Raw genomic sequence first — 26,296 nt, forward strand, 5'->3', positions numbered from 1 at the left:
AGAGAAATAGAGTCTCTACAGCAATAGACCTTTAATAAGATAAGTCCTCACCCCTCATAACATGCGTTCTTGCAGATAACATGGGTAGCAAGACGCACCTCAGAAGGGGCAGATAAAAAGAGATAGAGTTCCACTAAAACTTAGTCAACCCTACATATCACTAATACTAAAACATCAGGATAGAAGGCACCATATTATCTACGTTATCTTTACTATAAAGACCCACATGCTTGTGTGGTCAGATGCCTAGGCACATCTCCAATTTGCCATCTTTCATTATTTTTAAACAACGGACATACTCTAGTACCTGTTACAGACCTTGGACCTTCGGTGTTTCGTTTCAGGTCCAAGAAGTAGTAACGACCGACCGGTTGGTGCCAGAGGAATTACATTACAGCTATAAATTCAAAACACAGATGCATTTTGTGGATCCATAAATATGCAGTTTCATACAGCCCAATTAAAAACCTCTCTAAAAATTAGCATAGCAATTCATCAGGCTCTATTTTGCATCTTTCTTGCAGGATTTATATCCACACAGTGAGTCAGGAATTGATCGCCCAGAAAGTCTTTATCGCTATAAGTGACTAAATAGTGTCATCAAAGACACATGTTAAACAATTTTGCTTTAACTCACTTAGAGATGGTACATAATACAACACCTTGCATGTCATGCATGTTTACACACGTCAGCTGGCTAGCAATCATACAATCTACTCTGTTCTGTTCTTATGAATTTATGCTCTTATTGCAGATAATGACAACCCCCTGGTTTTAACTGTATGTATGCACCTGTCTGTTGTCCAGTTTTATGTTGGCCCTGAAGAAGGTGAAGCAAAGTAATGACATCACCGAAACGTACGTAGGCCGTACGGATCAGAGACCCTCACATTAAATTAAAAATCAAAATCCGAAGAAAGAAAGGAAATGATTATTAAAGACTATTGACCCTCAAAACAAAAAGGAAGACTTAACACAACGGGTTCTAGCCATATTCTGAGGAGTCTACCAGAGGACACTTTTCATGTTTTTCACTTTTTTCACTGTTGTGTGTTGTGTTAGTAATGTCAGGACAATTAGTATGAAAGTTTAAGTATGTATGAATGATGGTATGAGTGAAAGTCACCTTATATGTACTGTTTAGGGGTTTCTGTTAAGACATGACTCAACCTTGCATTTTTTTAAATTATATGTACATATGTTACCATGTCACTGTTTTGTAATTTTGATAAAACAATCACTAGAAAATAAGAAAAATAAATTTATGAAAATGATATAAAATAAATGAAAGAAATTAAATACAAATTCTACGTCTAAATGAATTACTTTATGTTTTATGTAGCATCCTATATGTAATTTTGAAGAGACTTTAATGCTCAGGTGTAAAGAAATATAGGTCAGTATAGAGGTCCCCCACTTTCTTGTTGTAGATTGTTACTCCCTCCTCTAGACCTGAAAGTATCATAGGGAGTTCCCTGTTCACCCATGCTATAACTAGAAGTATAACACTGAAGCTAACTCTTTACCAGCCTCTGTAGCTGCGATTAACGGTTCCTATGGAAAATTTTAAAAAGTCCTGCACACTTGCTGTTTGAATTAGCAACATTGTGTGGTGTAGTTGTGACCTGTGAGCTCATTTAAGTGTTCCATGAACTGTTACTATGGTAACAGGCAGTAAGCAGTTTGGGGGTAGGGTTGAAAGGTACTGGCTGTACAGAAGCTGTTATATTTACCCAGGATCCTTTACATGATAGAGGGGAAAGCAAACTGAGACGATAGAACACAACTCTTCGAATTAACCTCACGAGAGGGCTCGAGGAATAGCCACTGACGTTACAAAACCCCATGTACAATTTGTCTACTCTGTAATCAACAATGGGCAATTCTTTATCGATCACAATCAGACAGTGTTGCTTCACGATTCACAGTGTGCACTTCACTTAATACTTTGTGCCTATTTAAATGGGAGACGGGATTGTCGACATTGCAAAACCTAGGGGCATATTTACAAGGACACTTAAAATGTTCTGGTGTAAACCTGGGCTTCTATTGGAATTCTCACGAATTCTCAAAAGCCTATTATTAAGCCCATTATGTCCGCTTTAATGCTAAAGTGACTATAATGTTAACGCTGTCCTTGTAAATATGCCCCCAATATCGCGAGAATGCAGCGATAATTCATGTTCGCAAGTGAAAAGCTTGTTAATATAAGACTGTGGACTTAACATATCAATCCACCTCGAATATTAAAACAGGCTTAAGTCTACTTCAGAACAGATGTTAGGATCCGACATAAAACGCAATTACCAAGAGTTTTGCTATCGGTCCTCAAATCCAGGGCCGCCTTATAAATACAACGCTGTTGTCATACCTCCCTCTTCCATGTTATATTGTCATAGGAACACCTACCTTGCCACTGGGAAATCATACATTGCAACTCATTGGAGATACGAGGCGAGCCGTTACCAAACCAGCTATCATGCGTTAATGCATCTTAGCGTCGCCAAGTAAATAGGTCGATATAATTTACACCACATTTTTTGCTTTTTATTAAAAATTGTGGCGAAATGGCACTTGTTAATATGCCCTCAAGTTTGCTATGGCAGAGCGGGAACATCGACTCCCGCCCTGCCATAGCAAACAGTAGTGTCCTGGGGGTAGGCACCCCAAGACACATCAGAAGTCGCTCCTGGGGGGTGGTGTTCCCCAAGGCTTTTGAGTGCTCCAGAATGGAGACCACGCGGCCCCCCCTCCCCAAAATATAAAAAGATCGGGAGGGTGGTAATCCCCGGGGCTTAGACAGACCTTTGAGCTCCCTCACCCGTTTATTTTGTAGCACAGAGGAATGGTGCTCTCAGGGCCCCTCTGAGCCCCCATCAAATGTCATATTTTAGACCCAGGGATTTGGCCCTCCCAGGTAGCTAATTTTTTTAACAAGCACAGGAGACCATGCTTCGTTTTTATTTTTTTTATGGCGGATTCATGAACCCAGTGCACATTTCTCCGTTTAAAATAAAAATTTAAAAATGTTTGGGCCCTAGGGGTCCTTGTGGGACCCCCTAAGCAGGTCTAGAGGGTCAAAATATTTCTTACCTGCCCCCTTTATATGTTTTGAACACTTGTTCCACTAATTTCTAGATCCTCGCTTCTACCGAGCCACAAAATGGCTGGTTTCGATTGTTGACAACCACCTGACAGCCAATTATCATTCAGCACGTGATCGGGACAATGCGCTTAGAGTGCGCGCAGGATGCGCGGATCCACAGAGGCCATAGATATATATGTACTTTTAATTGTAATTTTCTCAGGAACTACTGAACGGATTTACACCATTTAAGCAAAAGGCACGAGTCTGAACCAAGGACTACCTCTTTGACAAATTTGGTGCAATTCCGTTAAGCAGTTCGGGCTGTAGCCGAGATGAACGGTTCCTATGGAAAATTGCACGGGGAAAACACATTCTGGGACCACTGTTTTTTCTCGGCCCCAGCTTTACGAATGACCCCGACACTTTCAGGATAGGAGTGGACCGGAACGCCCCAGCAGTTTTGAAAAGTTTGTGAAGGTTCATCAACCGGCACAAAAGTTATTCCAAATAGAATGTTGCGGATTTCCTATGGAAAATAGTATATATATATATATATATATATATATATATATATATATATATATATATACATATATATATATATATATATACATACATATACATACATACATATACATACATATACATACATATACATACATATACATACATATACATACATATACATATATATACATACATATACACATATATATATATATATATATATATATATATATATATATATATATATATATATATATAAATATAAAACTAGAAACGCGTTGCCCCCCCATGCAGATTCATCACCACAGGGTGTCACTTCACTGCATCGGGGAGAGAGGAGCAGTATTAACCGCGAGGCAGAGACAAGTGGTGTCAGCATTCACATCTATTCAGACGGCTGCGGCGGAGTGGGGGCCAAGGACCTCAATATTGGGACACCGCTCAGTGTTGTGGATTACCTACTTCCTCAAGGGGAATCTACGTTGGACTTCACTTACCAGCATGCGGCAGTCTGGAGTGTCATCGCAGGGTGAAACACATCTGTGAAGCAGAGGAGGGGTCGTGACTAGGCTCCAATGGGAGGGGCTTCAGTAAGATTCAGAACGGCCCCCAGGTGTGAGGTCCTGCCTCTGTAACCGGCACTGAAGAAAGCACACATGCTGAAACGCGTCTGCCCAGTGGTTACATTCAAATACAGATTGTTGCGCTGACAGAACTCCCAAAATAAATCCTTTTGTCTCTGCTAGGTGGTGTCGGGCACGTTCTCATAAGTGAGTGGGACTTTGGACTTTATATATATATATATATATATATATATATATATATATATATATATACACACACACATATATATAGATCACATACTGGCAGTCGCCAGTATGTAGTTCTAGTTAGGACCTAGTTTCTATAGGAAGAACCTTTTTTCATCTGCCAATATCGTTTGCGTTGTTTGATAAATTTTTGCAAATATATTTAAAAACGAATACGCCGCTCACTGCAGCTGCTATGTTGAAAGTTTCAGCGTGATTCGTCAAGCGGGGTTTGAGAAAAAGGGGGTGTCCCAAAACGCTTTTTCTCCATGTTAATTTTCTTAGGAATCTTTAGACATGGCTACAGCCCGAACTGCTAAACGAAGTTACACCAAGTTTGGCAAAAAGGTAGCTCATGGTCCAGAAAGCACTCTTTTTGTTAAATGGTGTAAATCTGTTCAGTAGTTCCTGAGAAATTGAAAGATTTCTCAGATATGCAAATACGGCAGCGGTGGATCTGTGAACCCTCCTGATCTCCTGCCAGAGATCTGATCAAAAATATTGGGGCGGAACTTGTGGTGGATTCGCGAATCCAGCATTATTTTTTTTAAAACAAAGCACTGGCTCCGGTGCTTTGTTTCCTTTAGGCCCCCAGTTGAACAGGGCCCTGTGGGCAATTACAAATAAAAATGTGACGGCCCGTGTGGGCTCCTGCAGCCATGGTGACCGCCAACTTCTGAGTCTATATTCTATTGGAATGCGTGGGGAGGAGCTCCAGCCCCACCACGCATCCCTGGGGACCGCCACCTCTGGGGCTAAGTTTTGAAATGCAGGGGGTGGGGACGTGGCCCGCCGCAGCCCAGGGACTGTGCCACCTCCTTGGGCTATACAGAAAAAGAATGCATGGGGGGGGGGGCTCCAACCCCCCACACGCATTCCCAGGGACCGCCAGCCCCCTCCCCAGGGCTATTTTAAAAATGGGAGGGGGTTCACGGCCCCCCTCGTGGAGCAGTAAATGGCCCTGGGGACCCCCACCCCCCCAGGGCCGGCTCCAGCAATGTCCCATTGTTCCCTCCCTGTACAATGTAGTGCTCTGGTTTTAATGCTCTTGCTTCAAAGAGGAGCATTTTTCTTTTTCCATCCAGGGAAGCTCCCTGGTGGTAAAAAGCAAAGCTGGCTCCTGCAGGAGTGGGGAGCTGGCTGGGTCCGTGGTGGCTTCAGGCACCCGCAGTCCCCAAGTAGATTGCCATGCACTCATTTGTGGTCGTAGCGGTGGTGAGGCGTAGCGTGCAGGGCGTACTGACGTGGTGAGGCGTAGCTGGTTGTAGGCGGGAGGAGCTTGGCCTAGCAAGCGGAGCTTCTGCCGGAGCCGTATCCAAGCCTCCGGGATCTAGGCCTGGGACTGCCGCGGACTTGGTGACCAGGGGGCCCGAGAACGAGGCGACGGCGGTGCGGTGCATAGAAAGTAAAACCAAGTAAGTCGAGGGGCAGTGAGCGGCGGCATAACACAGCCACGTGTAGGCTGTGAGCCAAGTCCAGGCTGAGTTCAAGACCTCGCTTCTCCCTGGTTCGCATGGTGCTCCCCCAAGAGGCCTGTTTGTCCTAAACTGCCCTAACCTGCCCCGGAGTTACCCCCTTCGGGTCACCGTTGATGGCACTTCTCAAGCCCTGGTCGGCGTGAAGGGTGCTAGCTCCGCTCTGCTCGGCGTGGTCTCCCCCCTGCCGCTACCTGTTCCTCGCCGGGTCGGTTGCCTAGGGCGCTCTTGGGGAATCTCCCCAGCTCTCCAGCTGTGGCTCCATCCCCTTCGCTCACTTCGCTCCCTCGCCATTGAACCCCCCAGGCTTGTGGGCACCCGGTCGGCTCTGCCGCCCGTCGGAGACCAGGTCATGAGGGCTCACGCATTTCCCACTCCCCCCCCCCCCCCGTTGGTTGAGGTTTTGCATCTGGGGAGGGGGGGCGTGCCTCTGAACTAAGCACGGACCCTAGGCCCCTGGTATGGTCGGTTCGGCGAACGGGTGGCCACGAGCAGGTTGGCTGGGGCGGGGAGCAGCGAGCAAGGGGTCGCCATTTCGCATGCCACAGTAACCGCAATAGCAGGAGCGCCTGACACCTGAAATCCGACCTCCCCGCTACGAGGCAGACAAGCTAAGACGAGAATATTTTGCCAGGCAGACTTTAGGGGCTCCTACGTCCCTTGATATCACGATACAGTCAGGAGCTAGTAGAAACATGCAACTGCAGGCCCGGAAGAAGGTCCCACTGCATTGGACCCTACACCAGCGCTTTCCAGCAACCACGCCATTCCACAGAAGCAATGAGATCGGGGAGAGTTAGAAAAACCACCACCGCAACAAAAAGGAAAAAGTCAAACCAGGCGGCAAGCGACAAAGAGACCCCTGGCTATTCACACGAGCCCTCGGGCCCTCTGGGACACATTGAAGTTTCTAAATTCGCCCTCACATGGAAGGCAACACCCTAACAGCAGCACGCTCCTCTAACAGGCACCAGCTGCAAATGGTCTAAAACCCCGGTCCCTATTGGACTACTTTAAAAAAGCCCCGGACATGCTAAAGTCTACTTCTCTTCCTCAACCCTTGCAGGCTACCTGTCCGAGCACCCTAGAACAATCGGTAAAGTCAAGCACACAATCACCGCAAACGCTGCTTACAACAATCAAAAATCCTGCTTCTGCTCCAGAAGTCTACATCTTTGGGTCTGCATCTAACAACCAGATAACGGCCAGGGAAGGCTGCGGGAGGATGACCCAAGATTACTTACCAAGTCACCAACCTTTATTGAGTCAGTCTCATCGACCTTATGTCACCAACAAGCAAGAGGCTTGCTCTACCCAACCCCGTCCAGTGATCCTCACTCACGATTTACACTCCTTAGCACGTCAACCATCGCAGTTAGAGACCTCACCATCACTGCCGCCACAACACACTGCTGTGCTAAAGGAGGTTACCCCAGCACCCCACCTTCAAATAATTTTTCCACAAATTCATGCTCAAAATTATCATCCCTTTAACAATGACATACTTAGCCCCCCCCCCCCCCTACCACATATCCCCAGTTCTCCAAAGGGAAGCCTGGATCTGACCAGTTATCAACAATATTTACTCTCACCACTAACAGCAATAACAACTTCATCAAAATCACCCCCAAAATCTGACTCAAATGACCAACTTTTAGCGGACCTGTTCTTTTTTTAAAAACCCTCAAACACCCCTAACCTTATCCTGAAAGCAAACCAACATCAAGAAGCCCCTACAATATCGAGCATTTGGCCTCAACTACCCCAAACCTTTCAACTGACAGTTACCGCCTTAAACTATCACTCTGACAAATTAGACACGCAGGTCGACCTACTGAATACTCTAGCAGTTTTCACAGCAGGGATTGACAATAAACTGGATAAATTGAACAACTTAATCATAGAGCACAATCATCTTCAAAACTAGCAGTCGGTTTGTTGCTGCTCACCCATTATTGACTCACTTTCTTCACTGCCAGGTTTTTTATCCACTGTAATAAATGAGGTTAAGCTGTTGAAGGGAGGCGGTTCACCAAAAACCCCCTGCAAGCAACCGCAAATCCCCTCAAATCCAATTTCAGAATCAGTCATTCCCCCGACATCTTTTGCAACTGTGACTCAGGCGAGTGGGGAACAAGATCCCCAAATAGGCCAGAGCAACAACCAAACAAAACCTCGCCAACCTCAATTACCCTCAATGACATTAGCACCGGTCCCAGCCTCGGCCCCAAACACCGGGTCAGTAAGTGGGCAAACACATCCTATCAGCCCCAACGTGGCAGGGCTGCCTGTCAGCCCAGCTGCTTCCGCACCTCCTAATCTCGAAACATTGTCTGCCCCTATGCCACCCTGCGATTCAGAAATGGGGGTGGTGATGAGCAGAGTGTCTGAATTAAGCAGACCACTCTTACCCAGTCCAAAGATCAGGGCTTGATCCATCACCGTTATTTATCTCACTGCACCATCCCAGTTCAGAACCTGGCTATATGCAAATCAGTCTGTCCCTGGCCCAGTGCATCATGGGAACAGAGCAGACTAAACTACCAAGCCAATTCTTCACCAGAAAGGAGACAAGCTACCGGGGACCGGTTTCTGGCATTTCAGCCGTCGTCGGCCCAGCTTGCTTGAATCCTGATGGTGCAGTGAGAAAGGGACTCATGTCTGAGTATACCCTGCCACACCTATAGTGGCCAAAAACGATTCAGAAATGGGGGTGGTGATGAACAGAGTGTCTGAATTAAGCAGACCACTCTTACCCAGTCCAAAGATCAGGGCTTGATCCATCACCGTTATTTATCTCACTGCACCATCCCAGTTCAGAACCTTGCAGCAAGAGAGAGCGCAAACAGCAGCGCAAACAAAGAAATATTCTAAAAGCAAATCAAACATCCGTCCCTCTGAAACTATTTCCTGTCTTTTTAACGGCATCTAACAAAAAAGTTACAAGTGTTCCACCACCACCCTCAACCTCAAAAAACGTCAGTCACAGCCAATTAAAAGGGGATTCACACCCAAGCCCCTGTCAAAAAACCCCTGATTGTGGTTACGATTCAAACATGACATCCGCTCAAACAGTGGCATCAGAGCCACAGCCTGCCATAGAAAAACCGAGGCCCACACCCAATGAACTAGCCACACCGAGGACTACAGGCACGTTAACATAACCTCAACCAGCCTTTCCACCGACCCCACCTCGGCTGGAAAAACTCAACATTGAAATAATCCCTTCAAAAACAATTTACAATCATAAACTAATCTCTCTAACAAACAGTCAGACATTGAGTCTAGTTCCTCGACAGCAGCCCCAACTCCAACGGGGACTGGATACTGGCTTCCCAGCCGACAAAGCCATCCAGTCCAACCAAAGTCCATGTATCAAGGGGTCCAAAAGAGTTTCAAAATACACCACTATTCTCCTAGCTCCAGAATATAAATCAAAGGGGCGGCATGACACCCTAAACAGGTCAAATATAATAAAATTAGTGAATGGCATCCCGGGTTTTGAAGCATTAACATCGGATGACATAAACTCCATTGTATTCCTTCCTCCAAGAGGTACACAACCATCCGAGGTAACCTTGGTGCCATTTAGGTAGGCCTCCTGGGCAGGAATATTTTTGGACCATAAGGTTACTTTCCGGGAATGGGGCATCAGAATCTATCTGTACTCTATCCCAGGTTACCCCACAGTGTTATTAAACCAGTCAGGCGCCCGGCTAAAAGCTGAAAGCCTCACATCTGGACTCAAAACCAGGCCATATTCAATTCTAAAAAATGTTTTAGGAATTACAGAACCACAGACAACCTCCCCAACAGGTGAACTTAACCTTGACAATACCCAAGAATGGGGATGGCTCCCGGCGCCCTGTCCAGTAGAAAAACAGACTGACCACAGGAAGCTCCCCCGGAGAACCAAAACTACAAAGCACTGGCACAAGCAAGATCCCAATCACCCCCACCTGCAACCGCTACAAGCACTCAGGCAGACTCCACCTTTACATTGTGTTCATGGAACATCAGCGGCCACCAGCAGAAAATAACCAACTTAGAGACACACTCCTTTATATATGGGCACGCACTAATAGCCCTGCAAGAAACGTGGGCTACTCAAAGTTGTCCCGTCACTGGTTTTATCGAACAATGGAAACCGGGAATCAGAGACTGCCGCTATGGCCACCCAAAAGGGGGCCTGTCAATTTATGTTTCAAACAACTTAAAAGGCCCGATTGTGCCATTAAAAGTGGATAAAGATTGGCTACTTGGTGTCAAAATCAACTCATGGTTCAAGCAACGCACACTCCTATTTCTTAATGTCTACATCAACCCAAGCACACGCACAAAAAAGCGTCATCTGGCACGTCTATCAACAATCATGAGTGAGCTCGCTAGGGACTATCCCGATTCAGACTGTATTGTTTCAGGGGACTTTACCACCAACCTCTTCCAGTGTAAACCTGCAGAATATGAAGGGCTTTTTCCATTTACACTATCTGAGGCACCGGCACAATCTAAACCCCTAAACCAAGTCCATTGCGCCCTGGGAGAACTCTGTGTGCTGCAATTCTACAGAGCCGGATATTTGGTAATGAACGGAAGATCAACGGATGATACTCCTCCAAAGTCCTGGACAAAAGGCGACAAGCAATCCTACCTGGACTATACCATCTGCAATTCAGCCTTGCTCCAACATCTGGCCAGCTTCAGTATTCTACCGCGACTGGAAAGTGATCACCGCCCCCAGGTCATTACCCTCAACACAAAGCCAGAGCATCATAAATCAGCTTTAACAACAAGCACAGGAATCCATACTGAAAATCTGAAGTGCCTAAGATGGAGTGAAGACATAAGTCCCAACATCATGAAGGCAAGCCTGGCTCTCATTAAAGGTGGAACAGATCAGATGGCCTCCCCGACTGTTGTATGGACGATGCTTTGCTCACAACTGGTCACCCTTTTTCCCGTCAAACAGCATCTGCACAATGCTACTTCCATCCGGCAGTTTTCACTTTCAAATCATTCAAGGGCGTTGAAGAAAACCAGAAACAATGCCTTGCGGGCGCTTACAAAACCCCCAGGAAATAACGAGCTCCTGTATGTGTACAAATCAGCACAAAAATCATTCAGAATGGCCGCACAAAAAGACAAACGAACACATCAAAATCAATTTTGGGCCAAATTACTATGGGAAAGTAAAAAACGCAACACAAGAATTCTGGGCTTTAATCACTCGCTCCAACTCGTGTCCATCAAGCTTTGGGTCGGCAAATATACAAGAATCTGACTACGCCACCTTCCTGACCGACCACTTTAGGACCCCGGAGACCACAGCACCAATAAGAAGCCGCTCCCCCAAAGAGACAGAAGCCCTCCCAAGTAACAGCGTGCGCAGGTCCACAAATTGTGTAGACTTTCGCAGTGAAGATATCCAGATCACTCAAGAAATGGTTACCACTTATAGATACATACAAATTAGACACGCGCTAATGGTAGTAATTGAACCAAGGTCCACTGTTCCAGAGTCCTCACCTCTGGAAGACTGACTTCTCACAGACTTTATGCAAACACGCGCTACCTCGCTTACATACCGCAAGTTACTGAACAATCTCCCGGACCCCTTACAATGATTGAAAGAGAAATGGGGGGCTGAATTGGGTGCCATGGACGAGACAGATTGGAATGCCGCACTAGCATCACCAAGGGAGGCGGGGGTTTCAGCCCGGGTTAGGCTCATACAACGTAAAATACTGCATAGAGTATATTACACCAGGACCTCTCTTCACAAAATGAATAGGGCGGAAACCCCTTATGGTTTCAGGGGGTGTGGGGAGGAGGGAACACTATTGCACACGCTTTGGGAGTGTCCGGCCATCTCGAGCTACTGGCAGCAAGTCATGCGCACCATTTCCCAGACCCTTGATACTTCCTTGACACCGGAAAAGCGTATGTGCTTGTTGAATGTGTGGGAGGGGACTGATCTGACACTACGGCAACAACAATGGTTCACTATTGGGACTATGGTGGCCAAAGGCGACACTGCACAGAGATGGGGAGTGGCAGAAACACCTACTCTAGCACTGTGGTGTAGGACGATGGATAGACTTATGCTAACCGAACGCACAGTGTATACAATGAGTGCCAACCCCCACAAGTGGAACAAGGTTTGGGAAGCATGGAACAGATATAGGGGGGATTTGTGTGAGCTACTGCCGGAAGAAGAGGACGACAGCTCAGAAGATGATGACGAGCTGGATGAATGAGACAGGGGGATAGGTGTAGATGAGTGTAGGGGGATAGGATTCGTCTGATGAGGGCTTCACTTAGTTTGGTGCTCAGAGAGGGAGGGGTAGTAGCCTGGGAATCTGGAACCGGCAAACGACACTGAACTCAACTGTGATGATTCACTGTGACTATACATTATGCAGGAGTCTAATTTTTCTGTTCTTATTAAATTTAAAACAAAAAATAACATAAAAGTAAGATGTCACATATTCTATCACTGTATCCTTTTTGTATTTTGCACTATACCGAACGTTTGCTGCCGGACCGGAAGGTTGTCGGCTGAATAGCTGTGTAAAAGTACAGAAATGCGATTGAATGTGAAACGATTTCTTATGATGCGACGTACTGACATTGTAATGATGGCAAACTTCAATAAAATCTTACACCAAAAAAGAAAAGAAAAAAAGAAATGGTTAACAAGGCTGTGTCAAAAGCAAGATCAGACGGGGCCCCGGGCCCAAACGGCTTACCTCAGAGTCTGTTTAAATCAAACATTGCTCTTTGGTCGAGGCACTTAACCAACCTTTTCAACTTTGCACTAAGAACTTCAATAGTTCCGGACTCTTGGCGCAGTGCAATAATGTATCCAATCCATAATTCAGGCTCCAGTGCAACTCCAAGCAATTACAGATTAATTGCCCTCCTAGACATCGAGGCAAAGCATTACGCAGGAATTCTACTGAAGGAGCTGAGGTCATGGGCAGATCTGCGCGAACTGATTCCAATGAACCAAACAGGTTTTACTGCCAATTCCGGGACTATGACCAACTTAATCACATTGTCCATAATCATCGACAAAACGCTCTCAACATCCAGGGCTGTGCACTGTTTAGTTGATTTTAAAGCTGCATTCGACCGGGTTCCAAGGGCAGCACTATGGGAAAAACTAAAAATGGGGGATTCCTGAAAAACTCCTGGAAGCGATAATCCAACTGTACTCACACACGGGTCCAGGTGAAGCTGGGGTCTAGCACGCATCTCTTGCGGAAAATCATGACAACCAGAGGTGTCAAACAGGGATGCGTGTTGGCCCCCCTTTTCCTCAACCTGTTTATAGCTGACCTGTCGGTAACACTCGACAAAATAAACAGTCACCCCCCTAAGGTCGGAGGCTCATCAATAAGTAATCTCCTTTATGCCGACAATCTGGTTCTTTTCAGCCTTACACGGGTCGGGCTGCAAAGGCTTTTGGATAAACTATACAGCTATACCACTAAGAACCAACTTGAAGTAAATTTTTAAAAAAAACAAGTAGTAACCTTTGGAAGGAAACGCAACGGTGGTGGTGGGTGGTTATATAACAATATAAGTTTAACAACAGGAAACACATACAAATACCTAGGGGTCCACGTTGACTCTAGGGGTAATTTTACCGAACAGCGCAACGAGATTGCAGTAAAAGCCACGACCCTACAGGTCACTATCTAAGCCCTCAAAAGAGCTGTCTGGTCCAACACTTTCATTCCTACTGGAAATCCTGAGAGTGAAAGTTGGGCCCACCTTGGCGTATGGCATCGAGATATTCAGGGGTAAATTAAACACAACCTTAAATCAGCTTGTGACCAAAATTTATAAAAAAGTACTCCATTTGCCTAAATCTGCCTCCGCTGCCCAGATCAGGCTAGAACTAGGCTTATTAAACTACGAGGCCTCCAACATCGGCACATACTTAAATTTAGGTCATAAACTTAGAATAGCAGATATAGGCACTTTAGAGTCTTTATTTTTGGTTAGAGATCAGCCAGAAAAACCCAGAGGGCTCGTACGGCTGCCTTTTCACGGATTCTATTTGTGAAATGTCGGCGGGCGACCTATGGGCCCTCAACCCTAGCACGACTGCATTTAAAACCTGTATTAAAAAAGTCATCAGAATGAGCTCCCTTATTACTGATAAAGCGCACCTGTCCAAACGCAGTCATGCATGGTCAGTTATGAACTCTTATGGGCAGATATCCCCTGCCATCTACCTTTCTTGTACTTACTCACTGCATTTAAAACACAGTTTTGAATGGGGGATTGGCGATTCTTAAAGGATCTGCCCTTTTGGCGGCGCAGTACGGAAGATTTAACGTGCAGATGGTGCGGTAAGACAGCTGAAACATTGGAGCACGTGGTCTGCTTATGTCCCGCCCTCATGTCCCAAAGAAGACGCAAACTAAAAGCAGAGTGGAATAGGCTGGGTGTTCGGACCTGCAAACAAGCAATTATCACATCTTTAAGCCCTGAAAATACAGCTCTAAATATTGCCTTCACAACCTACATATGGCACGCACACCGCAGCTTTACGCAAAAGCCGGAAGGACAAGCAACCCCTGCTCTCCCCTGTCTAGCTGTTTAACACAAATCGTATTTTACTTCTAAGTTTTAAAAATTGTTGATAACCGGTTGCATTTTATCATAATTGTTGTCACTGACTAGCGTCTTACTCTACTTGGACGGCATTTTTGCACAACTAGTAGCAATTTCTTGAATTTGTTTTGTTTTTATAAGTTGTACGTCGTCAACTGTCAGCACATCAAACCCCTTTTGTTCTAATGTTAGGTGTTTTGTCGCTTGTCATATAACGTTTTAATTTTTAACAGGCAACAGAAATTGAGCAACATGATTCGGATGATCTTCATTGATTAGTTGTCGTTAAAATGTGCTCTTAAATTTCTTTTAAAAACGTGCTGACTTGTGGGAATTACTGTGAAATGCTTTTAAGGATATCTTCTTTTTTATTTATCCATATAAAGATTATTATTATTATTATTACTACTACTAGATTGCCATGCACCGGCGGATGGGGTTCCCGGGGCTGAAAAAGACCTGGGAAGGAGGCGCTCTTCCCCCTTTAAAAGAAAAAACAAAACAAAAAAGAAATGTCTGGGCCCAGGGAAAGGGCTCCCCAGGGCAAAAATTGGCCTGGAGAGGGGCGGTGCGCGTGCACCCCTCCCTTAAAATAAAAGAAATGGCCCCAGGGGATGGGGTCCCCAGGGCCTAAAATGGCCTGAGAGGGGGGCCTGGTGTCCCCCCCCCCCCCCCCTACCCTTTAAAAAAACTTTTATAAACAAAGTCATAGCCCTGGGGGATGGGGTACTCTGGGCCTAAATCAGCCCCAAAAATGGGGGCTGCGCAGCTCCCTCCCTTTTAATTTTAATACAAAAAATACAAAATGGGTCAGACCCCAGGGGATGGGGTCCCCATGGCCCAGAGGGTCAAGGGAAGGGGGCGGAAGGGCATACAGCCTGCCTTCCTAAAACAAAAACGAAGAGGGCAACTCCCAGAGGCCCACCCCTTTTCTCCACTACTCTGCAAACACCTCCTGGAGCGCTTTTGGTTGGGGGATAAAATCCACTCGCTGGTGAGGGTCCTTGGGAGCCAACTAGCCTACCTGTTACCTCCAGTGAGCCGCAAACAGTGGGATTGCTGAGAGGTGATCAGAGGCCATGCCCCTTTTTCCATCAATCTGCAAACTTGTCTCTCAGTGCACTGCTGGTGGGGCGGTGAGGTCCCCTTGCGTCCTGAGGGGGTCAGGACTAGAGTGGACTTCATCACCCAAGCAGCAGCGTGCCAGGAGCCGTGTTTGCAGAGTGGTGGAGAAATGGTGCATGGCCTCTGACCACCTCTCAGCAATCCCGCGGTGTGGGGCTTATTGGAGTTAACAGGTGGGCTAGTTGACCCCCAAGGACCCTCAGCTGCTAAGGGAACTTCATCCCTCAATCAAGAGCGTGCCAGAAGGCGCATTAGCAGAGTGGTGGAGAAAGTGAGTGTGGCCTGTTAGAATGCAGCAATCATGCTGTATGGGACTTACTGGAGGTAATAGGAGGGGTAGTTGGTCCCCAAGGATGTCTTTGGGGGCCAACTACCCCTCCTGTTACCTCCAGTAAGCCCCACACAGCAGGATTGCTGAGAAGTTGTCAGAGGCCACGCCCCAATTCTCCACCACTCTGCAAATGTGCCTCCCGGTGCACTACTAGTTGATGGATAAAGTCCCAACAACAAGTACTATTTCCCTGTATATAATTTTCAAAGGGTAGTATATCCACCAATTGACATATCCCAAAGATCAGTGGTATTGTCTAAAAAGTAAAATGTATTACATTTTCTGATGTAATACATACATATAGATTACACAAAGTGAAATTATCATAAAGGTCATGAAAGTGTACATCATTAATTATGGAGCCACATAATCACAATAAGTAGACCAATAAATAGTGTATAATTACAAACTTCAAACCAGATTGTACGGACAGCCCTATCCGTTGCTGTGACTCATTCGTCAGAAGAAGGAGGAGCGGAGTATTTCAAACTCCCCTTGTGTGATTTAGCAACTCCTCATTCCAGGTTTCATCTGTTGCCGGATGGTCCCATTGGCATTTAGCCTCACCATGTTGTAGCTATACTGCGCTATTTGAATGTTCGCTATTGAGGCTTTTCTATATTGGTATCGTATTCCGTGGACCACTTTCCATTTTTTGTTCTTCAATGACAAGGCAGTACAGCTACCCTTAGCATTCAGTTTTAGGGGGGAAAGAAGAGCTACCGACATTGACCTGTTAAAGCTATAATACTCTATGTCACCAGATGACATCTTTTTTACCCAACCTATGAAATATGTATATTTATTGAACCCCTTTTACTGTACATTGAGGAATTAGTAATTGTATCCAGGAAGGTTGCTGGCCACCACCCTACATATGCTCACAGCGCCCTGATGAAGGAATTGGCATAAAATCTCTCACCTCCGAAATGCGTGTCGGCGTTTTTCCTGTGTTGTTTGCAAATATTTGTATTGCATATTTTTGTGCATGATATCATTGTCTCTTGTTTTGTGATTTTTTGTATGTACCTGATTTATTGCAGGTTTGTGATCTGTTTTGAAGTTTGTAATTATACACTATTTATTGGTCTACTTATTGTGATTATGGGGTTCCATAATTATTGATGCACACCTTCATTATAATTTTACTTTCTTATGTGTTATCTATATTTATGTTATACATTACATCAGAAAATGTAATGAATTTTACTTTTGAAACAATAGCACTGGTCTTTGGGACATGTAGATTTGTGGATATGCTACCCTTTGAAAATTATATATAGGGAAATTATATTTGTTGGCTACTATATCCCCCTGTTCAACCTATTTATCTGTCTCAGGGACCCTTATCTGTACTCTGTAAAGTCCCCTTGGCTCCAGAGGGACCTTGGGGGCCAAGAAGCCCTCCTGGTTACTTCTGTAAGTCCAAAGCGGTGGAATTCTTGAGAGCTGGTTGGAGGCCCAGCTCCCTTTCTCCACCTCTCTGCAAATGGGACTGCTAGTTAAAAAAACTTTAGAAATTCACGTAAAAACTCCAAAGGTTACAGGGATGGTATAGTTAGCAAATAGAATTTAAAAAACTTCAGAAATTCAATTAAAAAAAAAACCAAAGGTTACAGGGACGTTATAGTTAGGCTGACATTTCACCCGTACAAAATTAATCCGTTAGAGCTACCTGAGTTAACTATAACTTGTGCCCCCGCAATGCACTGCTTTTGACCTCACATATTACATCACTCATTATGTGGTGAGAGATATCACTGATGACATCTCACCAGTGTCGGTCTAACTATAACATCACTGTAACCTTTGGGCTTTTTAATATATAATTTAAAAAGTACAAGACAGGATCACGTCCCTATATTTACCCATAATTTCCATAGTTATCCAATAATTTAGTGAAGACTTGAAGAAAAAAAGAACGGTTTCTACATCAACGTCCCTGTGCAAACTTTTGTTTCAAACATGCGCAGAAATGAATTTGCAGGGAGCATACTTACCTCAGACCAGAACTCTGCATAAATATCGTTCGCTGTCAGTTTGGTCACTGGCCACAGCTTTGTGACCGAGCAGAGATCACAGGCTGTCATCAGCAAACCGATCAATCGTTCCCTAAACGAAAACAAAATCGCACTGTCAATACACCATTTGTAATAGTAACTAAAACGTGTTTTCAAGTTCCTTACACGCATCAATGTTATTTACATGATTTATAATGTAACATCCTTATCAACTAGACTGATAGACAGGGACACTTAATATGGTCAACTATTAAGGACAAATGTTCCTAGATTCATTATTTTTTCAACAATATATTTTCCTATTATTATATAAAGATTAAAAAAAACTGTCAAAAATATATTGACACTTTTCACAACATTCCCAGCCTTAATTCCTCCCACCCTCTCTAACCCAACAACCCAAAAATCCTTTGAAGAATACATATAGTTAAGACCCCATAAAAATACGTATCTCTAGCCTAAGAGACACATTTCCTTCCCCATCCCGAGACAGCGCGTGTGCGTGCTTGTCCTTCCTCGCTGCCTCACCTTCTCAAGTGTGCTTATGCCTTCATGTCCCCTTCACCTTTATCCCAGTTGCTCTGCAGGATACCCTTAGATGTCAATTTCTGACCCCTCCACCCACAAATCTTCTCACATGTGTGCGGTTAACTTCTGTCTTTATACAACTCTCAATGCGTATGCATCTGTTCAATCCCGGTCACCCAGGTTTGCAGCTAGGTTCGATTTTGCTGCCCCATCTCTTGACTAAGTCTCTTTTTGCCACTATGCACCCAACATTCACTAGTCAGCGGTATCTAGCCCACACCGGATGGCGAACTTTGCTGCGTCTCTACCTTCTTCCACAGGGTGAGCATGGCCTGGGCCTCCTCTAGGCACAGTGGCAGAACTTGCGCAACTGTGTCCCACACAGAGTGTGTGTAACGGCCAAGGAGACATGCAGTGTTCACAGACCACAGTTCCAAGCTGGCAGAGGAGAACATCATCTTCCCAAGATGGTCTAGCTTCTTAGACTCCCTATATTGGGGAGCAGTAGGGAACACTCCTTTGGATGTTGAGGCTTGGACCCCCAAGCTTTCGGGGGTAGGGTGTTGGGAGAGGAAAAAAGGGTCGCCCAGGGCTGGGCAGTGGCGTTGGGCAATCATCTTATCCCTGTGCTGGGCTTGGACCAAGTGCCCAGAAGTGTGTCAGGGAGGGCCTCATTAGAAGCCAGCAGGGGCCCCAAAGAGGCCGCTGCTGGCTGAAGCACCTCAGTCAGGAGGTGAGTCCCGACTGTCACTGTAGGAAGCTCAAGGCCCAAGGCCTCAGCCGCCCTACGCAACACCACAGCGTAGGAGGCTCCCTCCTACATCGCCACGGTAGGGGAAGAAAGCATTCCAAGGTCTGGGGAGGGAAGCACACCACTGGCATCACCCACCCAACTACTCTCACCAGTCCGGCTCCTCAAGTTGGTCTGCTAGAGGATCACCAGACCCTTCCCAGTCCTCCTCACCCTCCTCTGGCTGCCACTCAGGGCAGCAGAGAATGCCAGGGATGAACAGCAGTACAAAAGTACCCTCCGGTGCCATTACAGACATCAGTCGACGTTGGTCCGGTGCCGTGTCCAAGTCAGGGGTGAGGCTGGGGTCAACGCCGGCGTTACCACTGGAATCGGTGCTGGGGAAGGTACCCTGAGGTTGACTGGTGCCTATCCGGATCCAGGCCAGGATCCAAGGGGGCCCTGCGGCACCGAAGCCCCCGGCATCGAAGGCCTACGGCCCACAGCCAAATCTGTTGGGCCCAAAGGCCTGCCGGGAGAGTCGAGCTGTTCAAAGATGGAGTGGAGGGATTCGTAAAAGGCACGAACTCGAGCAGGGGAGGCTTCAGCTCCCAGAAAGGGAGGTAAGCGTGGGGCCGTCCCACCAGGCTCCGAAGACGGAGCCGGGCAGCAGCGACGCCTCGGGTCCTGTGTTGAGTTGGCGGACGGATGGGGAGAAGGCGAAGAGCGACTATGCTTCTTCGCCTTCTTTTTGTGCTTCAACTTCGAATGATGATGGCTCCTCGAGCAGGACCTCAAACGATGCAGAGCAGGCTGCCGGGCCTCGAAAAGCTTTCGGTACAGCTCCCGCGAAGACTTCGAATTCAGGGCCTGACAGTAGGAGCATGGCGTCAGGTCGTGGTCGCGCTCCAGGCACTAATGGCACACACGTGCGGATTGGTTCCCGAAATCAACCTGTGACAGAAGTCACAGGGCTTGAAACCGGGCCGACGGCGGGACATCCCTCGTGCACCAGGAGTCGGTAGACTCAAAAAAGATGTCAACAAAAGTCTAAAAAGTGAATAGGAGAACGCTTTCTCTGGATCTGTGCTGGCTAGCGCGGAAATGGAAGAACTGACGTAAGTGTGCAGGGGCTGCGTCTAAGTAGACACTGCACCGTCATCCTGGCGACCAAAACGCCGAATGTGGAGTCGACCGAAGCCACCTACTGATGCGCAGGTGGTACTGCTACAATTTTTTTTTTCAGGATCCAATCTGACGCCTGGGGTCAAATCTAAGGAAAGGAATCTATAGGTAATGGCCTCTTTCAGATTCACCCCATTATGTGACATATTGGCAGTGCCAATGCAAGGTATGATTATACCCAAGACTTTCGAAGAAAGAACAAATAAATCAATACCACCCACTGATGACCAATCCAGTGGGAAATAGAGAACACCCCCTACCCTACCGACTGCACACATATGGAAATGGACGGTATGGTAACATCTAAGCAAAACCTATGAGCGAGGCCACGTGGTCTGTTAAGTCCCAACAGAAGTTGAGATAGTGATCACCGGTATATAAAACCAGAACTGAAAAAGGGTATAACCCCTACCTCATAGGACACTTGCAGAGTGGTGAGGATGGGCAGGGAGTTAATGAATCTGTGGATAGACTGTGTCTCTACCAGATATTACGTTAGCGAAGGCAAGTAACTTTTATATCTGATAGAGACATATAGGCGCAGATGTCTTAACTTTTGAATTAAATACCATAGCTATAACCCCCAAGAGGAGGGTCTACGAACCAATCCTACAAAAGTTCTCAAAGAAAACCAGTCTGTCATGACTACAGGTAGATAGTAAATAAACTCCAGAAAGATGCAAAAAGCATTGTGGGAGAGCAACAAGAAGAGCTTCTTATAATACCAAAAAACTCCAACCATAAATTGTATGACTGAATACAGGTATGGAAATTGCATCTTGAAGTCTTCATCAGATTGTTTCTAACTCTACTTACCCCACAGCGTGAGATACAGAGGTCAGCCCATATTGAACAAATGAATTACCTATCCCCTCCACAGAGAAAGCAACAAACTTGTGTCTTCCAAAGAATAAGCAATAAACTCAGTTTACTCTCACAATTTTCCAAAAAGTGAAGTACATTTAATAAAAATGTAGATATGCAGCCTGCTCAGAGGAAGAAAACCTACACCCTAAAACGCATTGTCCAGGAGGACTTTAATGAAGGATGAAACATAAAATGTATTCAAAAGAATATGTTATGTTATGTTAAAATGGGACTTTTATAGCGCAACGGCTACTCCAAAGGAGTGTCCCGGCGCTTTGTGCTCCAGACCAAAGAAAGAGCTGGAAAACATAACAATAAAAGAACAGGGGCCTAAAAGAGGAGACTGACTATCCCGAGAACAGCCAAGTTTTTAAGTCTTTCCTGAAGACAAGCAGGTTTGCGGTATTCCGCAAGGACACCGGTAGGGAATTCCGTAACTGAGGAGCAAGGAATCTAAAGGACCGGCCGCCTAGCCGAGCCCTTTTGATACGTGGCACCCGAGCCAAAGCCAATGTTTTTGACCTGAGGGATCGTGTGGGTCGGTAGAAATCCAACCTCTTCTGAAGATATTTGGCACCATTGCCATGCAAGGCCTTATGGGCAAGGGTCATGGCCTTGAACAGTATCCTCTTCCTCACCGGAAGCCAGTGAAGGGATACAAGGAGGTTAGAGGCACTGGTGCGGCGGTGCAGGCCAAAAATTGCACGAGCAGCAGCATTCTGGGTAACCTGCAGACGCTGGAGGAGATATTCAGGCAGACCCAGGTATAGGACATTTGCGTAGTCCAATCTGGATCCTATGAGTGCCTGAACAGTGATCCTCCGATGTTCCTCCGAGAGAAGGGGAAAGAACTTGCGCAGCATTCTGAGGATCCTAAAGCATGTTCCCGTAAGAGTAGAAACCTGGGATTTGAGCGAGAGCTCGTTGTCAATTTTAACTCCCAGGTTCTTAGCCCACTTAGAGGACTGAGTGGGAGGGAACATGTCAGCAGGCCACCATCCATGCCAATCTGGTTCCGATGAGCATCCGAAGAATAGTATTTCGGATTTGTCCGAGTTGCACTTGAGGCTGTTGTGTTGAAACCAATTGAAGACAGCCCCAAGGCACTCTCGGATCCTTTCTCCATCGAACTCTTCGCTCTTACAGCAGGTGAACAGAAGCTGGGTGTCGTCAGCATAAGAGACGATCCGGGCCCCATAGGACTCCGCCAGTGTCGCCAGAGGGGTCATAAGGATGTTAAATAGAGTGGGGCTCAGTACAGAGCCCTGAGGCACTCCGACTCCCAATGGCGGCATCTCGGCGGACCCGGGTGGGACCCAGACCGTCTGCCGGCGGTTGGCCAGAAAGGAACGAAACCAGTTGAGCACCGTCCCCCCTAGACCGATGTCATGAAGTCTAGTGAGGAGATCCTCATGGGGGACGGTGTCAAACGCCGCCGACAGGTCTAACATGACTAACATCACCCTGCCTCCGGTGTCCAGCACCTCCTTAACGATCTCAGAAACTTCCAGGAGCGCCGTTTCGGTGCTTAAGTTGGAACGAAAGCCCGATTGGGATTCATGAAGTAACTCGTTAGACTCCAGGAAGTTAGAAAGCACGCTATGCACGTGTTTCTCCAGGATCTTGGTAAGTGCTGGAAGGAGCGAGATTGGCCTATAGTTGGAAGGCACCTCTGGGTCAAGATTAGGCTTTTTGATAAGGGGGATGACCATGGCCTGCTTCCAGGCCTGGGGCAGAAAACCCTGACTCAGGGATAGATTAAGGATGGGATTAGCTATGGGGTTAACGGCGTCTGCCATTTTCGCTAAGAATTTTGCAGGGCACGGATCTAACGGTGAGCCTGATTTAAGGTTCCTCATCAAGGCTAAGGATGCGGCAACCTGAAGGGGCGGAAAGTCTAGCAGAACTGGGCCGGGAGGCGACAGGAGAGCTGTCTCAGTCGGCAAAGTAGACAGGTCATCTAAAAATCTCAAAGGGAAAGAATCCTGAATTTGCCTGATTTTGGTGGTGAAGAAATTAGCAATAGTGTTGGCCCAGGTCTCCACCGGAGTGTCCTGAGTAGAGATTGACCGGGGGCTGGTGAATTCACGCACAATTGAAAAAATCTCCTTACAGGAGTTAGCCGCGTCTTCAATCCTTTTGTCAAAGTAACATTTCTTGCCCTGAAGAATTAAATCATGGTATGACTTCATCATGATTTTATAACGTTGTTTAGCCTCAGGTTCATACTGGACTCTCCAAGCCCGCTCAGCAGCTTTACATTGCCTACGGGCATGGGCTAATTCCTCCGTGAACCAGGGGGCAGAGACCCGTTGGGCAGCAGACCTGGGTGGCTGTAAAGGAGCGAGCTCATTTAGTCTGGCAAGAAGCCAGGATTGCAGGCTCTCCAGATCTTTCTCCAGGTCGCCCGTACAAGACAAGGGGTGATAAGCCAGAGCCTGCGTTAGCATATCTGGAGTCACCCGATGGAGTGCCCTATAGCTGCTACCCTGCTGCCTCATGGCACTGGCCGGAGAAATCGTAATAGATGGTATTTCGAAGTGGGCAAGATAATGATCAGACCATAGGACTGGCAGAAGTGTTACAGCCATAATAGGTGAGGTGGAAAAAACCTGATCAAGTGTGTGACCTTTGTCATGGGTCGGACCAGAGAGATAGGGGGAAAGGCCTAGAGTGGATGCAATATCCAGCAATTTGATGGCATCCTGGTCTTGGTGGTCGTCCATGTGAAAATTAAAATCTCCCGCCAATATGCACCGCTCCGATCTAAGGACAAGGACCGACATAGCCTGCTGGAGATCATCAAGAAAGGATCCCACTGGGCCCGGAGGTCTGTAAACAATCAGACCCTTCAGCGCTTGTTGCGGCGATAGGGAGATGGTAAAGGCTAAAGAGTCAGCCCCTGCGATGGGATGTGTATGCGTGACCGTGCACGGAAGAGATTTTTTCACAACCAGGGCAAGTCCTCCCCCCCTGCCCTTGTCTCTATCCTGTCGATGGATGGTATAGTCAGTGGGGATGGCTGCCACAATGTCCGGGTGAGAGGAATCATTGAGCCATGTCTCAGTGAGCATCAGACAGGTAGGACTGGTCGTCGAGAGGAGATCAAAAATCTCTTGAGTGTGTTGGTGCAACGACCTCGTATTAAGGAGTAGACAAAGGTGTTTTATGCTACAATCCTTAACAGGGATAGGGGAGGGGAGGGAGCGAACAGGGTGCCATTGACAGGCAGGGCACTTATGTTTACCCCTATAACGGCCAGGAAAGACTGAGTAACAAGACGCATTCCAGTTACGCAGAGAGTAGAGCTCTTGAGCGGAGTAGGAAAGCATAGGGCCAGAGGTACCTGCCACGCCGAACGCCTCCGGGACGCTGACGGGCGCAGACGGGCAGGACTCTGGCACGACTCCCGCGCAGCGGACGCGATCAGCGGTCGCGCCGGATCTGCGCCGAGGGAGGGGGTAGCTTTTTATAGCGCTGCTAGAGCGCGAGGGTGAAGAGTCCTACCCCCAAGATGGCGGCCAAAATGAGATCCCAGCCCTCGGCGTCAACACTCAGCCGAGGGCGGTCTCACAGTCCCAGGCAAAAGAGAGGAGAAAGGCGAAGCGCTTACAAGCGCTGGGAAGTCTAATGGCAAGCAGCGCTGTGCTCCTACACGCTTATAACACAAGCGCGAGCACGAGCTGCACAAGGCAAAAAAATTAAAATAGCAGCACGAAGTCTAACACGCTAAGTTTAAAAGCCAAAGAATAGTAAGGAGACCTCCCGGCTTCCGCCTCAGGAGGGAAAAGGTAGGTAGCAGTTGGTAATCACTTGCTAGATGTTCCGTTTCCCTTTTATAGCGCTGCTAGAGCGCGAGGGTGACGAGTCCTACCCCCAAGATGGCGGCCAAAATGAGATCCCAGCCCTCGGCGTCAACACTCAGCCGAGGGCGGTCTCACAGTCCCAGGCAAAAGAGAGGAGAAAGGCGAAGCGCTTACAAGCGCTGGGAAGTCTAATGGCAAGCAGCGCTGTGCTCCTACACGCTTATAACACAAGCGCGAGCACGAGCTGCACAAGGCAAAAAAATTAAAATAGCAGCACGAAGTCTAACACGCTAAGTTTAAAAGCCAAAGAATAGTAAGGAGACCTCCCGGCTTCCGCCTCAGGAGGGAAAAGGTAGGTAGCAGTTGGTAATCACTTGCTAGATGCTCCGTTTCCCTTTTATAGCGCTGCTAGAGCGCGAGGGTGACGAGTCCTACCCCCAAGATGGCGGCCAAAATGAGATCCCAGCCCTCGGCGTCAACACTCAGCCGAGGGCGGTCTCACAGTCCCAGGCAAAAGAGAGGAGAAAGGCGAAGCGCTTACAAGCGCTGGGAAGTCTAATGGCAAGCAGCGCTGTGCTCCTACACGGTTATAACACAAGCGCGAGCGCGAGCTGCACAAGGCAAAAAAATTAAAATTAAAATAGCAGCATGAAGTCTAACACGCTAAGTTTAAAAGCCAAAGAATAGTAAGGAGACCTCCCGGCTTCCGCCTCAGGAGGGAAAAGGTAGGTAGCAGTTGGTAATCGTATAAAACGTTGGCCCTGAATCTATCAGCGTCATAATAAATATGCACACCACAAGAGTAGTGAGGACATACTATGCTGATTACTTTCACGAGTAAAGACAAGAGCGTCCCTATATACCATACTTACCACTGGCATACCAACATATCCCTACGAGAGACAACAAAAGGCAGAAACTATGTACATTTTAGCCGAGCTCGTCATGAGCGTAGGAGGGGTTAAAATAATTAAAAGGCATTGTTATTTACAATACCAAAAGAAACACCTATTGCATTGCATAGCGCAGTGTCTGTGAAGATGACGCCGCACTTATTAAAGTAAAAAAAGAAAACACAAGCTGAAACACAAGGGAAAGAGACATGGGCTGAAGCACAAGGGAACGAGAGAGACAGGCTGAAGCACAAGGGAAAGAGAGACACAGGCTGAAGCACAAGGGAAAGAGAGACACAGGCT

The 26,296-nt window shown here is 46.9% G+C and overlaps 1 protein-coding gene across 1 annotated transcript in view; it reads right to left on the reverse strand.

Moving 5' to 3' along the window:
* LOC147672520 (cAMP and cAMP-inhibited cGMP 3',5'-cyclic phosphodiesterase 10A-like) overlaps positions 1-26,296 on the reverse strand; it is a 909,783-nt gene that overhangs the window by 170,917 nt on the left and 712,570 nt on the right. The window contains exon 18 of the mRNA XM_086947973.1: positions 17,964-18,075. Within this exon, the coding sequence (XP_086804099.1) occupies positions 17,964-18,075 (112 nt within the window). The remainder of the gene's footprint in view (positions 1-17,963; positions 18,076-26,296) is intronic.

This window comes from Lissotriton vulgaris, unplaced genomic scaffold (genome assembly GCF_964263255.1).
Source record: "Lissotriton vulgaris unplaced genomic scaffold, aLisVul1.2 SCAFFOLD_490, whole genome shotgun sequence".
NCBI classification, from domain to species: domain Eukaryota; kingdom Metazoa; phylum Chordata; class Amphibia; order Caudata; family Salamandridae; genus Lissotriton; species Lissotriton vulgaris.